The sequence below is a fragment of the Pristiophorus japonicus genome, chromosome 14 (assembly GCF_044704955.1).
Source record: "Pristiophorus japonicus isolate sPriJap1 chromosome 14, sPriJap1.hap1, whole genome shotgun sequence".
Classification (NCBI taxonomy): Eukaryota; Metazoa; Chordata; class Chondrichthyes; family Pristiophoridae; genus Pristiophorus; species Pristiophorus japonicus.
In genome coordinates this window covers 128367204-128383830 of record NC_091990.1, presented here as the reverse complement: position 1 = coordinate 128383830, position 16627 = coordinate 128367204, and the positions used below count along the sequence as shown (strand labels likewise).

Here is a 16627-nt window from a genome sequence, read left to right as displayed (position 1 = left end):
TTGACATCCTTCCTAAACTGTGGTGTGCAGAATTGGATACAATACGCCAGCTGAAGCCTAACCAGTAAAGGTTTAACATAACTCCCTTGCTTTTATACTCTATGCCTTTATTTATAAAGCCAAGGATCCCAGGTGCTTTTTTAACAGCCTTCTCCACTTGTCCTGCAACCTTCAAAGATTTGTGCGCATACACCCCAGATCTCTATCTTCCTGCACCCCTTTAAAAATGTAATGTTATTTTTTCCTGGAAAAACTTGGACACTTGCTTATTTGGCATTCATGTCTTTGCATTTACACAGCACCATGTCATATCATTGAAACATCACAAATCACTTCACACATGCACTGGCTGTTATGCAGGCAAAGCTGTATTTCTTGTTGCTTATTATTGTGCTTTGGAGCCATCCAGTACTGTCTGGTTTTTGAAAACCCTTTTTTAAAAAAATAAGTCATTCACTGCAGCAACACTGACCATATAATGGCCAGTTTATGCTGAGTCCTGGTACCATATTCTGGACTCAGTTATATTACTCTGCACTGGAAGGTTGAAATGAAGTACACCATTTATGCTTTTGCTTCTGTTTTTTGCAACTCCCCAGTAGCTCAACTAAGTGGCCATTTTTCATGTGTGAGCTTAGGCAATGAGTATCTATAGGCTATTCAATTGTAGACAACATTACTGCCCTAAACTGCAGTTCGAGTCTTGCAATTGACGTCAAGTTCTCCAGGATAACGAGCAAAAAATCCTGATATTTATCCAGTGCTTTTATTTATTCATTCATGGGATGTGGGCGTCGCTGGCAAGGCCGGCATTTATTGCCCATCCATAAATTCCCTTGATAAAGTGGTGGTGAGCTGCCTTCTTAAACCATCTGCAGTCAGTGTGGTGAAGGTACTCCCACAGTGCTGTTAGTTAGGGAGTTCCAGGATTTTGACCCAGCCACGATGAAGGAACGACGATACATTTCCAAGATGTGTGACTTGCAGGCAAACTTGAAGATGGCAGTGATCCCATGCGCCTGCTGGCTTTGGGGAGTCAGGAGGTGAGACACTCGCCACAGAATACACAGCCTCTGACCTGCTCTTTTAACCACCGTATTTATATGGCTGGTCCAGTTAAATTTCTGGTCAATTGTGACCCCCAGGATGTTGATGGTGAGGGATTTAATGGTAATGCCATTGAATGTCAAGGGGAGGTGGTTAGACCATCTCTTGTTGGAGATGGTCATTGCCTGGCACTTGTGTGGCGTAAATGTACTTGCCACTTTTCAGCCCAAACCTGAATATTGTCCAGATCTTGCTGCGTGCATGTACAGACTACCTCATTATCTGAGGAGTTGTGAATGGAATTGAACGCTGTGCAATCCTCAGCGAACATCCCCACTTCTGACCTTGTGATGGAGGGAAGGTCATTGATGAAGCAGCTGAAGATGGTTGGGCAGAGAACACTGCCCTGAGGAACTACTGCAGCGATGTCCTGGGGCTGAGATGATTGGCCTTCAACAACTACAACCATGTTCCTTTGTGCTAGGTATGACTCTAACCAGTGGAGTGATATCCCCAATTCCCATTGACTTCAATTTTAGTAGGGCTCCTTTATTCCACACAGGGTGAAATGTTGCCTTGATGTCCAAGGCAATCACATTCACCTCACCCCTGCATTTCTGCTCTTTTGTCCATGCTTTATCCTGTAATGAGATCTGGAGCCAAGTGGTCCTGGTGGTACACAGCTGAGCATCGGTGAACAGATCATTGCTTGATAGAGCAGTTGACAATACCTTCCATCACTTTGCTGATGATTGAGAGTAGACTGATGGGGTTGTAATTGGCTGGATTGAATTTGTCCTGGTTTTTGTGGACAGGACATACCTGGGCAATTTTCCACATTGTCGGATAGATGCCAGTGTTGTAGCTGTACTGGAACAGCTTGGCTAGAGGCGGGGTTAGTTCTGGATCACAAGTCGTCAGCACAACAGCCGGGATGTTGTTTGGGCCCATGGCCTTTGTTGTATCCAGTGTGCTCAGCCGTTTCTTGATATCATGCGGAGTGAGTCGAATTGGCTATCCCCACCACCGCAGACTGGTATCTGTGATGGTGGGGATCTCAGGAGGAGACGAGACTTGGCACTTCTGGCAAATGTTTCCGCACTCATGTGTTGGGCTCTGCCATCATTGATGTTGGGGATGTTCATGGAGCCTCCTCATCCCATTAGTTGTTTAATTGTCCACTACCATTCACAATTGGATATAGTTGGACTACAGAGCTTTGATCTGATCCGTTGGTTGTGGGATTGCTTGGCTCTGTCTGTAGCATTCTGCTTCCACTGTTTAGCATGCATGTAGTCCTGTGTTGTAGCTTCACCAGATTGGAACCTCATTTTTAGTAATGCCAGGTGCTTGACTAGTCTGTGGGACAGCATTCCTGATTTTGGCACAAGTTCCCAGATGTTATTGAGGAGAACTTTGCAGAGGCGACTGGGCTGGGTGTGCTTTTGTTGTGTCTGAATCTGATGCCTAGGTCGATGTTAGGTGGTCCATCCGGTTTTATTTTTCTTATACTTTGTCGTAGCAGTTTGATGCAACTGAGTGGCTTAGTAGGCGATTTCAGAGGGCAATTAAGAGTCAACCACATTGCTGTGGGTCTGGAGTCACATAGAGGCCAGACCAGGTAAAGGACGGCAGATTTCCTTCCCTATAGGACATTACTGAACCAGATAGGTTTTTACAGCAATTGGGTAGTTTCATGAACACCATTACTGATGCTTGCTTTTTATTCCAGATCTATTTAATTAATTAACTGAATTTAAATTCCCCTGTGTGATCAGCAACAACTCTTGAAAACACCGTCATTTTGTGGTTCATTCTCTCACATGTTGAAAAAATATATTTCCAGGAATAAATGTGTTTAAATCCCAAAATACTGTTCCAGGACAGTGGCAAATGGAAAACCTTATGATGGATTTATTTTTGGGAAAAAATCTTTCATCAATTTTTGCAGTCTCCTGTTGAAGTATAGATCCACAGGTGCTACTCCACCTCCAGTACCTCATCCAGGTCATTTCCTGCCAATTAAGAGCAAGTTTTTCATCCTCTCCCTAACCGAGGTGCTGAGGCCAATTCCAGCAGCCTGCTGCCACTGACCTAGTTAACATTGACTCAGAGATCCTCTAACTGAGCAAACCATGTTTCTGGTCACTATTGCTCACTTCTGAATAAATTCTTCTTCGAGGAAACTTCCAGAAATCACTATTTTAGTAACATTTAGGAATCTAATAGACATTAATGAACCAGATGTTTTTCTAAGACAATCCAAGAGTTTCATTACTGATACTAGCTTGTTGTTCCAGATTCATTTAATTAACTGAATTTAAATTCTCCAATTGCTGTGGTGGGATTTGAACTCATATCTCTGGATCATGTCTTTGGATTACTAGTCCAGTAACATAACCACTATGCTACCAAACTTATACCAGTCTGATATCATACCCGTGTAAGTGTTTACTGTAGGCAAGAATGTTATCTGGCTCATAGGTACTGTTCCTGTGGTTAAATAGCTTATTAATGTTTACTATCTACATTTATATGTAAAGAATGGCCACTTGGGAGTGCTGATGCCTGTGGTGCCATATCTCAGCAAAATTGAGGAAGGGGAATAGTGCAGTCAAAGTATGCCAGGATTTTTGCACCTGTCTGCAATCCACCAGCCCATGGTGGAAGTGCACATGTGTGGATGTTAGGTGAAGACAGGCTCAGATCTCTCTTGTAGTGCAATAACTTGCTAGACTCTGTTTCCACGTTCGCACATGAATATTAGGTATTTGATACTGTAGGAACATTTTCGCAGCAGGGAATCGACATCTTCAGGAGATGAGGGGAGAAAATATACAGAAGGAAAACATTTTCATGTTACGAATTTCATGTTGCTCGCTCAGTATTATTGTGGTTTTGCTCTGGCACCATTGAAATACCTCGATTTTTAATAAGTCAGTCTAACAATGATAAGTGGGCAGTACATTAAGTAAGCAAGGGGGAAAATACATTTACCACAGAGATTTTCCATTATTTCCAACCTAGTTAACATTAACCCTGCAGAAATATAAATAATGAATGCCTGAGTCCATTTTTCTAAATGCAATTCTTTTCATTCCAGGGCTATCCTGCTGTTAAGCATTTATTGTCCGCATATGACTCGATCACTATAACTGCAAGTAGATATTGTTATAAAGAGCCAAATGGAATCCTTTTGCCAAGAATACAAAATGAAAGAGAGAAAACAAGATCGAAGGCCACAGTTGGAGAATTTTTTTTTTAGATATCCCATTATAGGACGGTTATAGAAGCAATTTAAAAGGTGTAGTGTGTATTCACTAGGATGTTACCAAGGATGAGGGGTTCCAGTTATAAACAGTGGTTTGAAAAGTTAGGGTTTTCTTCATTGGAGCTGAAAAGGTTGAAGATTGACCTGATCAAAATGCTGGAGATAATGGAGGTTCATGATGGGGTAAATAGTGACAGATTGGTTTAACTGGTCATTGAGATGGTAACGAGAAAGTAAACATTAGAAACATACTGCAAATTGAAACACAGACCATTGAACAACAACAGTCAGGTATAAACAGTTTGAAAAGCACTTTTTTTCTCAAGAGAAGAGTTGTACACAGGTTTCCACACTGATGTAAATTTGCAGGTTAGTAGATTGACGGTCTAATTGTGCATATCTGTACAGTAATTGGACTACAGGTACAATGTCTGAAATCCGCCAACCTCGGGACCGAGTCCGTGCTGGTTTTCGGGTTTTGCCAAATTTCAGACCTTGCTGTTGCTGCTCCTCGCTGCCCGCCGATCCTCTGCTCCTCGTCACCCGCCGATTCCCGCCACTCCTCACCACCGGCAGCGGCTCCCCGACGCTGCGTTTTTTAAGTGTTTCCTCATCCCTCGCCGCTCAATGTCATCATCTTGGCTGCCTCGAAATTCTCTGATTTTTGGACAATTCCGGTTATTGAAATTCCAGATTCGGGACATTGTACTTATATTTAATACGTTTAGGAAGATATCAAGGCAGTTGTGAGAGACGCTATTGGCTCTAATGAACAAAATGTTGAATCATTGTGGGTGGAGATTAGAGATAGTAAGGGGAAAAGTCACTGGTGGGCGTAGTTTATAGGCCCCCAAATAATAACTTCACGGTGGGGCGGGCAATAGTCAAGGGAATAATGGAGGCATGTGAAAAAGGAACGGCAGTAATCATGGGGGATTTTAACCTACATATCGATTGGTCAAATCAAATCGCATGGGGTAGTCTTGAGGAGGAATTCATAGAATGTATACGGGATTATTTCTTAGAACAGTATGTTACAGAACCTACAAGGGAGCAAGCGATCTTAGATCTGGTCCTGTGTAATGAGACAGGAATAATAAACGATCTCCTAGTAAAAGATCCTCTCGGAATGAGTGATCACAGTATGGTTGAATTTGTAATACAGATTGAGGGTGAGGAAGTAGTGTCTCAAATGAGCATACTATGCTGAAACAAAGAGGACTATAGTGGGATGAGGGCAGAGTTGACTAAAGTAGACTGGAAACACAGACTAAACGGTGGCACAATTGAGGAACAGTGGAGGACTTTTAAGCAGCTCTTTCATAGTGCTCAACAAAAATATATTCCAGTGAAAAAGGGCGGTAAGAGAAGGGATAACCAGCTGTGGACAACCAAGGAAATAAAGGAGAGTATCAAATTAAAAACCAATGCGTATAAGGTGGCTAAGGTTAGTGGGAAACTAGAAGATTGGGAAAATTTTAAATGACAGCAAAGAATGACTAAGAAAGCAATAAAGAAAGGAAAGATAGATTACGAAAGTAAACTTGCATAAAACAGATAGTAAAAGCTTTTACAGATATATAAAACGGAAAAGAGTGATTAAAGTAAATGTTGGTCCCTTAGAAGATGAGAAGGGGGATTTAATAATGGGAAATGTGGAAATGGCTGAGACCTGAAACAATTATTTTGCTTCGGTCTTCACAGTGGAAGACACAAAAACCATGCCAGAAATTGCTGGTCACGGGAATGTGGGTAGGGAGGACCTTGAGACAATCACTATCACTAGGGGGGTAGTGCTGGACAGGCTAATGGGACTCGAGGTAGACAAGCCCCCTGGTCCTGATGAAATGCATCCCAGGGTATTAAAAGAGATGGCGGAAGTTATAGCAGATGCATTCGTTATAATCTACCAAAATTCTCTGGACTCTGGGGAGATACCAGCGGATTGGAAAGCAGCTAATGTAACGCCGCTGTTTAAAAAAGGGGGCAGACAAAAGGCAGGTAACTATAGGCCGGTTAGTTTAACATCTGTAGTGGGGAAAATGCTTGAAGCTATCATTAAGGAAGAAATAGCGGGACATCTAGATAGGAATAGTGCAATCAGGCAGACGCAACATGGATTCATGAAGGGGAAATCATGTTTAACTAATTTACTGGAATTCTTTGAGGATATAACGAGCATGGTGGATAGAGGTGTACCGATGGATGTGGTGTATTTAGATTTCCAAAAGGCATTCGATAAGGTGCCACACAAAAGGTTACTGCAGAAGATAAAGGTACGCGGAGTCAGAGGAAATGTATTAGCATGGATAGAGAATTGGCTGGCTAACAGAAAGCAGAGAGTCGGGATAAATGGGTCCTTTTCGGGTTGGAAATCGGTGGTTAGTGCCACAGGAATCGGTGCTGGGACCACAACTGTTTACAATATACATAGATGACCTGGAAGAGGGAACAATGTGTAGTGCAACAAAATTTGCAGATGACACTAAGATTAGTGGGAAAGCGGTTTGTGTAGAGGACACAGAGAGGCTGCAAAGAGATTTAGATAGGTTAAGCGAATGGGCTAAGGTTTGGCAGATGGAATACAATGACGGAAAGTGTGAGGTCATCCACCTTGGGGAAAAAAAAAACAGTAAAAGGGAATATTATTTGAATGGGGAGAAATTACAACATGCTGCGGTGCAGAGGGACCTGGGGGTCCTTGTGCATGAATCCCAAAAAGTTAGTTTGCAGGTGCAACAGGTAATCAGGAAGGCGAATGGAATGTTGGCCTTCATTGCGAGAGGGATGGAGTACAAAAGCAGGGAGGTCCTTCTGCAACTGTATAGGGTATTGGTGAGGCCGCACCTGGAGTACTGCGTGCAGTTTTGGTCACTTTACTGAAGGAAGGATATACTAGCTTTGGAGGGAGTACAGAGACGATTCACTAGGCTGATTCCGGAGATGAGGGGGTTACCTTATGATGATAGATTGAGTAGACAGGGTCTTTACTCGTTGGAGTTCAGAAGGATGAGGGGTGATCTTATAGATTTCCACTGGTCAGGGAGACTAGAACTAGGGGGCACAGCCTCAAAATACCAGGGAGCCAATTTAAAACCGAGTTGAGAAGGAATTTCTTCTCCCAGAGGGTTGTGAATCTATGGAATTCTCTGCCCAAGGAAGCAGTTGAGGCTAGCTCATTGAATGTATTCAAATCACAGATAGATAGATTTTTAACCAATAAGGGAATTAAGGGTTATGGGGAGCGGGCGGGTAAGTGGAGCTGGGTCCACGGCCAGATCAGCCATGATCTTGTTGAATGGCGGAGCAGGCTCGAGGGGCTAGATGGCCTACTCCTGTTCCTAATCCTTATGTTCTTATGTAATTAATGCTGGGGGTTGGGGTTGGTTTCTGATTGAATTGAAATCATTATGGAAGAGTTAGCTGATGGTGCTGATCTGTTTACAGTTTAACAACTGAATTGTCAATAATGAGCCCAATGCCATAATTCACAAAGGATGGAGTAATGGGAAATTACTGCATAGGAGACCATTCAGCATATTGTGCCTGTACTGATGAATACATATCTTGGAATTGTCTGTGAGCATTCTTGGTTTGATTCCTTTAAAACTTGAATCTTCCCATTGTTATACCTGACAATAAATTAATTACAAAACTGTCAATTCCTTCAAATGATTTGTTGCTTTTGTTCACGAGGGCTGCAAATGGCTTTAAAGTTGCAGTGGAACCTATAGTACGAGTTCCTGGCAGAACTGCACATGGATGGCAGGACTGACATATGAGGAGAGACTGGATCGATTGGGCCTGTATTCACTGGAGTTTAGAAGAATGAGAGGGGATCTCATAGAAACATATAAAATTCTGACGGGACTGGACAGGTTAGATGCAGGAAGAATGTTCCCGATATTGGGGGAGACCAGAGCCAGGGGTCACAGTCTAAGGATAAGGGGTAAGCCATTTAGGACCGAGATGAGGAGAAACTTCTTCACTCAGAGAATTGTGAACCTGTGGAATTCTCTTCCGCAGAGAGTTGTTGATGCCGGTTCATTAGATATGTTCAAGGGGGAGTTGGATATGGCCCTTACGGCTAAAGGGATCAAGGGGTATGGAGAGAAAGCAGGAAAGGAGTACTGAGGTGAATGATCAGCCATGATCTTATTGAATGGTGGTGCAGGCTCGAAAGGCCAAATGGCCTACTCCTGCACCTATTTTCTATGTTTCTATAACAGTTTGAGATCACAAAACTGGGCTATTGTGGCAAACTATCTGAATCTTTTTTCTATTCCAGGCACATCCAGAATATTGGTGAGATCAAAACTGATGTGGGCAAAGCCCGAGCTTGGGTGAGACTCTCTATGGAGAAGAAACTGCTGTCTAGACATCTCAAACAGCTCCTCTCAGACCATGAGCTAACAAAGTAAGGAGTGTACAGTATACTGTTCCTGTAACCACCCAAGCCCATCTTTAGTGTGTACTACATCAGTGACTAGTATGACCAGTTAAAAGTCTAAACTTATAAGTGTAAACATGTATAAGTGATTGCAGAATTTCTAATGTATCAGAGTCAAATTGATGCCATCACTATTTACACTATGGCTGATACCCCAATGTAAAATGTGTTCAAATGGGTTAGAATTAAGTTGTAGTTTCAAGATGGTGTTAAAACCGGAAGAAAAAAAGAATTGCAATTCAGAATCCAGCCACTATATTTGAAATTATATTTGAAACTTTTAATGGGGAACTTAAGCTCTGATATTTGATTTTCATCTCTAAATTAAATTACAGTATAAAACATATGTAAATTCTGATTAAATCCTCCAATATTTCCTATTTTGAACCCACAGACCTGAAAAGTGCAGAAAATGAAATAATCTTGTTTGAGTTAATAGCCAGTTTGTAGATATGTTTAACAAAAAGAGTCTGCCCACAGAGTATACAACAATGAGATAAAAGGGTACTTACAGACAATGGGCTCAACTTCCCCAAAGTATCTTTTTAGCATACTTGAGAGATACGCCTGATTTTTTGGGGCCTAAGTACGGCAAAAAAAATTCTACGTTTCCCCGTTGAATTTCTTCATTTTGGCATGGCATAACCAGACCTTTAATTTTGGGGTTGGAGCCTTGATCTGCGCCAAAAAGATTGGGCTGCCATGGTAACTAGGGATACAATGCGAGCTGAGCCTGCAAATTGAAGCATACAGCCAGCTCCCAACACATTATAAGAATTGAAAACCACATAGCAGCAACTTACCTCCAACCCTGCCCAAAGGGCTTGCAGGTCAGGTCCCATTCTCGGTCCCCATTCTCCCGGTCCAGTCCCATTCTCGGTCCCCATTCTCCTGGTGCAATCCCATTCTCTGTCCCCGGATATTTTTCTCTCTTTTTCTCTCTTTCTCTCTTTCTTTCTCCTCTCTCCTCTCTCCTCTTTCTCCTCTCTCCTCTCTCTGTGGACCGGGGACCGAACTGGGAGAATGGTGAGGTAAGTTGCTGCTATGTCTTTTTCAATTCTTTTAGTGTGTCTGGGCATCTGCTGGGCCAATTTCCTTAAATCTCCGGAAGGTTTTTCAGCAGAAGCCACGTACGCTAGCCTAAGCACAACTGGAGTAACTCCTAGCTGGCCAAACTTCTCTAATTGGCGTAGGTGGCTGGTTACGCCCCCTTTGGCTGAAAAAAAACCGGACCTAAAAAAATCGGAACTAACTGGCGCAAATTGATTGGGGAAACTGTGGTTTTTCAACTTCGACCAAAAAGAGCAGCCTGCTCCAAAAAACGGCGCAAATCACTGGGGAAAATTGAGCCTAATAACATTGTAATAATGTTGACTTTGACCCAGTCTCAACTGGAAATGTCCAGAAGGAAGTGAGGCAACAGAATTAGAATTAGTGAATGTGGTTTTGGATTGTTTTTTGACTTTGTGTATTATGATCACTACTAGGGTTAATTTTCCTCTAGACCTAGTTCCGACAAGGGATCAAAATAATATCTATAGTGAACAAAAGAAGAAATTGCATTTATATAAATCGCTTTATGCCCTCAGGATGTCTCAAAGCACTTCACATCTAATAAATTACTTTTGAAGTTCAGTCACTGTCATGTAGGAGAATGCAGCAGCTCATTGTGCACATGAAGGCCCCACAACACACACAACAAATTAGATAAATGATAGTTAAGCTGACGAGGACATCGGGAGAACACCTTGTTCTTTGACAGTGCCTAGGGATCTTCTGTGTCCACCTAAACAAGTAGAGTGGGACTTAGTTTAATATCTATTGCAAAAGATAACATCTCTTGCAGTGCAGCAACTCCTCAGTACTGCACTGAAGCAGGAGCCTAGATTATGTGTCATACACCAGATAAATGAGTGCCTTGTCTCCTTTTCCTTGTGACTTCCCTGCTTATTCCCGGTTTCCTGAAAGTGGTGATGACTCGTTTTTATTCTGTACAGAGTGGGTATCAAACCAGAAACCTTTAAGATATAAATGGCTCCGATGTTTTAGATAAACTTGTTAAACCATTGTGACCCTCGGTAGTACATTTTAGTTATATTGCCATTCTATCCACGTCTTGTTGTGACGTTGTTTGATTCTGTAGATTTTTGTGTGGTAGAAAGTGTTCTGTTTTGTGGATTCCATTTATAGGAAACTGAAAACTCCAGGGTATCTTTTTTTGTGTTCGGATTGTTTTTTCTAAATTCAATACACAAGCTAGTGTCCTATGAAGTTGTACTGAGGCTTGCCTTATTTGCTTGAATTAATCTTGGCGGTCGGCTTGTCAGAATACATCAAAAAGTTTAGACCTGTTTGGCAAAGAGGAGAAATTGCTGGCCTGACTAACACAAAATGTTATTGAGAAGTCAATAAAATGAACAGAGCTATTAAAACCACACTCGCAGGGTTAGAATAGACCGGAGCACTCTGCACACTGGCAGAAGTGTGAGAATTGGCCAGACAAGCCTGCAGAATAGAAAAATACCATGTAAGCATGTGCTAGTATGTTCAGCCAGGCATGTGCAGACAGTATTTGCCAGTTCATGATTTGATGATGAGACTGTCTCAGAAATCCACTTTCACAGCTTTTGTTCTGTCTGTCAGCTAGCATTCAGCTCTACACTATAACATCTTTTACGGTAGGATTATAATTAATATTGGTGATTACAGTTTAAAAAAAAAAGCTGATATTTGGCATCAATCAACAATCTAAATTATAACAAAAGCAACCGTAATTTAAGTGTATCACAACATCTTGGGGTCCTAGCTGGATTTTGCTTAGTAACTATCACGACGTCATGTTCAATGTCCAAGATTATAGTATGGATTTGGCAAGATGAAGTTTACAATCTGTATTTAATGCATTGATACTGTGTATCTTGACTTCATTTCCCCTCTGGTAACCACTTGCTCCACACTGCTGTGGTTTTGCTTTGTGCTTGGCTTCCTCTTGAGTTGTGATTGTCATAGGTATTCAGCACTGAATACCCGTTTGTCAATTCATTGCACTCAGGGGATTGCTGCTTGCCTTCTCACTCCTCTTCCTTTCCTGATAGATGGCCACCCACTTCCCTGCCTGACTAACTTGCTTTGCCTGCAGGGTAACTACCTGCTGGAATGTGAACTCCAGGAGCCCTTTAGCCTTCCCTGTATAATAAAATGCCCTCGCTGTTCCTCGAGCTTGAGTGCAAGCAGTCGAAGACACTTACCACACATATGGCCATCCCAGACACAGGAAACATCCATGACATCCCATATCACTTGGATACCATATATGACCGGCTTCAACTGCCTTCTCATACTACACTGTTTTCAACAACTTTGTGATTTAACCTCTCAAGTATAATTTTAGATGAAGTAGATGTGAAGGCTCAGGGATACTCGGGATAAACTCCACACACTCCTGGCCTTTTCCATCTACCAGTCTCTTGCTGCGCAAGATTAGTCTCACCAGCAAGATCAATTTTATGCTGTTTTAATTTAACAATAGCCAAATAGTTACAAGAAGAAAACAGCCAATTATGCCATTTATGTCACCAATTAATTAAGCTCTTAATGGAACAATCCAGCCAACAGGTAAGGCACCAATGAACCTAATTTGAAATTTTCTGGTATTGAATAGATAAAATGAAATTAATGTTAAAATATATTGAAATAAGTAAGTAAATTATTCAGTACTGAGGCAAAAAAAACACCAACGTGTTGACCATTGCACACCACCTGCTGTTCAAGACTATTCTCTCACTAGTAGGCATAAGTCTCTTATTAGTGAGAAACTTGATTCATCATGCACGAGACGCACATTCAGTTTGATTCCCCCATTGACAAGATGGGAAATTTTAATTTTTTTTAAACTAACTAGCAACCATGATTTTAAAAAAATGGTTTTGTTTTTTTAAGTACTATTAAAAAGATTTTTTTTTTAACTTTTGAATTCTTCTCCTGCAATAATAGCCTGTTAGACTCCTAGGACCCAAGTTTCCACAGGATAAAAAACGGGCGTCCCTCCGAGCTGGGCGCCCGTTTTTCACGCCTAAAACGGCGCCAGAAAAAAACCGCGCTGTTCTCGAGCGCTTTGCAGCTCCTTGTCTGTTTGGCGCGGCGCCCGGGGGGCGGAGCCTACACTCGCGCCGATTTTGTAAGTGGGAGGGGGCGGGTACTATTTAAATTAGTTTTTTTCCTGCCGGCAACGCTGCACATGCGCGTTGGAGCGTTCGTGCATGCTCAGTGTGAAAAAAACATTGGCACTCGGCCATTTTTGTAGTTCTTTGTAGCTGTTTAATTTTTGAACATTGTTTTAATAAAAGCACATTGCCATCAGCACTTGCAGCATTCTCACTGTCTCCTTCCCCTCCCCACCCTCCACGGCAACAAACTGCTGTTTCCTTCCCCTCTGCGGCAGCAAACCGCTGTCTCCTTCCCCTCCCTCCCCTCCGCGGCAACAAACCGCTGTCTCCTTCACCTCCCTCCCCTCCGCGGCAACAAACCGCTGTCTCCTTCCCCTCCCTCCCCTCCGCGGCAACAAACCGCTGTCTCCTTCCCCTCCCTCCCCTCCACGGCAACAAACCGCTGTCTCCTTCCCCTCCCTCCCCTCCGCGGCAACAAACCGCTGTCTCCTTCGTCTCCTTCCCCTCCTTCCCCTCCGCGGCAACAAACCGCTGTCTCCTTCCCCTCCCTCCCCTCCGCGGCGGCAACAAACCGCTGTCTCCTTCCCCTCCCTCCCCTCCGCGGCGGCAACAAACCGCTGTCTCATTCCCCTCCCTCCCCTCCGCGGCAACAAACGGCGGTTTCCTCCCGCGGGAACGAACGATGGCTGAAGCACTTTCACACAGGTAGGAAGATGGTTTATTTAATCTTTTCTTTGCTTATAAATGTTTATTCAGGTTGGATTTATTTGTATAATATTTGTAGAAGTATAAATAAGGATTTATTGTAGAATTTAATGAGTTCCCTTCCCCCCCCCCCCCCCCCCCACCTCGTTCTGGACGCCTAATTTGTAACCTGCGCCTGATTTTTTAATGTGTAGAACAGGTTTTTTCAGTTCTACAAAAATCTTCACTTGCTCCATTCTACTTTCGTTTGGAGTACGTTTTCACTGTGGAAATTTTGAAATCAGGCATCAGTGGCCGGACACGCCCCCTTTTGAAGAAAAAATTCTGTTCCAAAGTAGAACTGTTCTACCTCACTAGAACTGCAAAAAAAAAATGTGGAGAATTGCGATTTCTAAGATAGTCCGTTCTCCACCAGTTGCTCCTAAAAAATCAGGCGCAAATCATGTGGAAACTTGGGCCCCTAATTTGGCCAGGGAAAGATGAAAAGGAATACAATTACAAAAATATTTTTATGTTATGCTTCTTTAAAAAGAGTTTAATATTAAAAAAAAAATATATAGGCTCCTCAAATGAAACATAAGAGTATTCAAGTGTAGCAGTCCAGGGCATGCTAGCTTTATGTCATCAAGACTGCATGAGGGGCAAAGAGGGCAGATCATTATTCAGAGCCACAAACCAGAGTCCTGTTGTTTCACTGCGGGAAGGCAAAAATAGAGATTTTCCTGGACTGTTCCTGAGAAACTAATTATAGACGATAATAAGCAGAGGCCTGTGAGCCTTGCCTTTTCTCCTTACTCCACTCTTGCATCCCTTTGAGGCTTGGTAAATTATTGATCTGCTTAATGAATTGGTGTTACTGAAGCCCTGCCTGCTTGGAAAATACATTTCCACTGTGGTTTTTTTTATGTTGATATTTGAGACTACTATGGGATGCATTTAAATGAGAGAAACTACTTTTCATTGAAGCTTAATCATTAGTTTTATTTCTTTGTATGGAATTTTAGTTATTGACTTAAATTGGATAAAGGTCATAGGGTTATGTATTAGAATGAAATATAATGGGACTGGGGTCAAGATTATGCAGGGTAGGGATTGAGTAACTATAAAGAATATGATTTGGTTTAAATAACAGTTGTGAGTTATCCCTTTGGCAAACAGATGACACTGCAATACCCAATTTCTGTCACTAGGCCATCTTATAATCTGCTGAGAGTTTTCAGTTGCAAAAACCAAAAACTGATTGGATCTTTGCTTTATTTCTCTGGACTTTGAACATTTCTGTTACACCCTGATACAATAATACAGATGAAAAGAATATTTATTCTTCATGTAGTCAATCATTTATTTATCAGGCAGTTGTAAAATCCAGCAAGTTACAAATTGTGTAATTCTTTTAAGCTAACTTTTCATGTCAACTTTGGAATCAAAATATATATTTTAAACTTGCATTGGATTCTTCTCCGAGTTAATTGATGTGTACACTAGAATCCAGTTTCTACCTTTTACTGCTATGGATCCAAGTTTGATTTTACCGTATTCTGAAAAAGACTTGATGGCTTTTACATAGAAATATAAAAACATAGAAAATAGGTGCAGGAGTAGGCCATTCGGCCCTTCGAGCCTGCACCACCATTCAATAAGATCATGGCTGATCATTCCCTCAGTACCCCTTTCCTGTTTTCTCTCCATACCCCTTGATCCCTTTAGCCGTAAGGGCCATATCTAACTCCCTCTTGAATATATCCAATGAACTGGCATCAACAACACTCTGCGGTAGAGAATTCCACAGGTTAACAACTCTGAGTGAAGAAGTTTCTCCTCATCACAGTCCTAAATGGCTTATCCCTTAGCCTTAGACTGTGTCCCCTGGTTCTGGACTTCCCCAACTTCGGGAACATTCTTCCTGCATCTAACCTGTCCAGTCCCGTCAGAATTTTATATGTTTCTATGAGATCCCCTTTCATCCTTCTAAACCCCAGTGAATACAGGCTCAGTCGATCCAGTCTCTCTTCATATGTCAGTCCTGCCATCCTGGGAATCAGTCTGGTGAACCTTCGCTGCACTCCCTCAATAACAAGAACGTCCTTCCTCAGATTAGGAGAACAAAACCAAACACAATATTCCAGGTGAGGCAACTGCAGTAAGATCTCTCTGCTCCTATACTCAAATCCCCTAGCTATGAAGGCCAACATACCATTTGCCTTCTTCACCACCTGCTGTACCTGCATGCCAATTTCAATGACTGATTTACCATGACACCCAGTTCTCATTGCACCTCCCCTTTTCCTAATCTGCCGCCATTCAGATAATATTCTGCCTTCCTGTTTTTGCCACCAAAGTGGATAACCTCACATTTATCCACACTATACTGCAACTGCCATGCGTTTGTCCAGTCACCTAACCTGTCCAAGTCACCCTGCAGCCTCTTAGCGTCCTCCTCACAGCTCACACCGCCACCCAGCTTAGTGTCATCTGCAAACTTGGAGATATTACACTCAATTCCTTCATCTAGATCATTAATGTATATTGTAAATAGCTGGGGTCCCAGCACTGAGCCCTGCGATACCCCACTAGTCACTGCCTGCAATTCTGAAAAGACCCATTTATCCCGACTTTCTGCTTCCTGTCTGCCAAACAGTTCTCTATCCACGTCAGTACATTACACCCAATACCATGTGCTTTAATTTTGCACACCAATCTCTTGTGTGGGACCTTGTCAAAAGCCTTTTGAAAGTCCAAATACACCACATCCACTGGTTCTCTCTTGTCCACTCTACCAGTTACATCCTCAAAAAATTCTAGAAGATTTGTCAAGCATGATTTCCCTTTCATAGATCCAAGCTGACTTGGATCGATCCTGTCACTGCTTTCCAAATGCGCTGTTATTTCATCTTTAATAATTGATACCAACATTTTCCCCACTACTGATGTCAGGCTAACCGGTCTATAATTACCTGCTTTCTCTCTCCCTCCTTTTTTAAAAAGTGG

General features: G+C 42.3%; 1 protein-coding gene across 7 annotated transcripts in view; it reads left to right on the top strand.

Annotated features, from left to right (window-relative positions):
• The window catches only part of dennd5a (DENN/MADD domain containing 5A), a 233345-nt gene that overhangs the window by 178989 nt on the left and 37729 nt on the right, over window positions 1-16627 (top strand). For all 7 annotated transcript variants that reach the window (XM_070899600.1, XM_070899599.1, XM_070899602.1 and 4 more), the window contains one exon: window positions 8607-8735. In XM_070899600.1, the coding sequence (XP_070755701.1) occupies window positions 8607-8735 (129 nt within the window). The remainder of the gene's footprint in view (window positions 1-8606; window positions 8736-16627) is intronic.